Source organism: Mandrillus leucophaeus, unplaced genomic scaffold (assembly GCF_000951045.1).
Source record: "Mandrillus leucophaeus isolate KB7577 unplaced genomic scaffold, Mleu.le_1.0 Scaffold1595, whole genome shotgun sequence".
Taxonomy (NCBI): domain Eukaryota; kingdom Metazoa; phylum Chordata; class Mammalia; order Primates; family Cercopithecidae; genus Mandrillus; species Mandrillus leucophaeus.
The window spans coordinates 37,825-39,382 of record NW_012101582.1 but is presented as its reverse complement, the minus strand read 5'-3'; the positions used below and the strand labels follow the sequence as shown (position 1 = coordinate 39,382).

The 1,558-nt window shown below is 44.5% G+C and overlaps 1 protein-coding gene across 1 annotated transcript in view; it reads left to right on the top strand.

The window, feature by feature from the left end:
- Positions 1 to 1,555, top strand: part of LOC105536454 (KAT8 regulatory NSL complex subunit 1-like) — a gene marked incomplete at its 3' end in the record, with an annotated part of 3,093 nt that extends 1,538 nt beyond the window's left edge. Inside the window, exon 2 of the mRNA XM_011975863.1 lies at positions 473 to 1,555. Coding sequence (XP_011831253.1) covers positions 522 to 1,555 — 1,034 coding nt within the window. The remainder of the gene's footprint in view (positions 1 to 472) is intronic.
- Between the last annotated feature and the right edge of the window lie 3 nt (positions 1,556 to 1,558).

Sequence of the window (1,558 nt, the reverse complement as noted above, 5' to 3'; positions counted from 1 at the left end):
CATACTTTTTTTTGTGAACACGGGAATTCCATACTAATTTTTTCTGTTTAATTATTGTTTAGTTTGATGTGTCTTGCTTTAAATCCATTTATTTCAACAAAAAGATTTTTTTTTAATGCAGATGATTTAATTTTAACAATCTGTGATTTTCTCTGAATCGAACTTGTGTTTTGGCAACTTTCAGTCTGTAGTAACAAATGACAAGAAGAAGGGTGCAATTCTTTCTCTTGTGCAGGGATTTTGCCTCCCCCTTTCTTTCAGTTGAAAGATACTTGGGTCTCTCGAATAACTGGTACAATTAGCTCCAGAGTGCTTTCTTTCTGGAGGCAGTTTAGACAACAGCACTCAAGTAGTGCTTTTGTTAAAAATATATGTGTTTTTAAATGTGCTTGTATTTCTAACATTCTTTTCTCCTTTCTCTTCTAGTCTGTTCTCTGGGGAGGCAGTAAGGGGCCGTGGAGCTGGCCTCCGCCTCGGCCTCGGCATCGGGAGAGGCTGGACTTCCTGTCTCTCTGTGCTGAATGGCTGCGATGGCGCCCGCTCTCACTGACGCAGCAGCAGAAGCACACCATATCCGGTTCAAACTGGCTCCCCCGTCCTCTACCTTGTCCCCTGGCAGTGCCGAAAATAACGGCAACGCCAACATCCTTATTGCTGCCAACGGAACCAAAAGAAAAGCCATTGCTGCAGAGGATCCCAGCCTAGATTTCCGAAATAATTCTACCAAGGAAGACTTGGGAAAGCTGCAACCACTGGTGGCATCTTATCTCTGCTCTGATGTAACATCTGTTCCCTCAAAGGAGTCTTTGAAGTTGCAAGGGGTCTTCAGCAAGCAGACAGTCCTTAAATCTCATCCTCTCTTATCTCAGTCCTATGAACTCCGAGCTGAGCTGTTGGGGAGACAGCCAGTTTTGGAGTTTTCCTTAGAAAATCTTAGAACCATGAATACGAGTGGTCAAACAGCTCTGCCACAAGCACCTGTAAATGGGTTGGCTAAGAAATTGACTAAAAGTTCAACACATTCTGATCATGACAATTCCACTTCCCTCAATGGGGGAAAACGGGCTCTCACTTCATCTGCTTTTCATGGGGGTGAAGTGGGAGGATCTGAATCTGGGGACTTGAAGGGGGGTATGACCAATTGCACTCTTCCACATAGAAGCCTTGATGTAGAACACACAACTTTATATAGCAATAATAGCACTGCAAACAAATCTTCTGTCAATTCCATGGAACAGCCGGCACTTCAAGGAAGCAGTAGGTTATCACCTGGTACAGACTCCAGCTCTAACTTGGGGGGTGTCAAATTAGAGGGTAAAAAGTCTCCCCTGTCTTCCATTCTCTTCAGTGCTTTAGATTCTGACACAAGGATAACAGCTTTACTGCGGCGACAGGCTGACATTGAGAGCCGTGCCCGCAGATTACAAAAGCACTTACAGGTTGTGCAAGCCAAGCAGGTTGAGAGGCATATACAACATCAACTGGGTGGATTTTTGGAGAAGACTTTGAGCAAACTGCCAAACTTGGAATCCTTGAGACCACGGAGCCAGTTGATGCT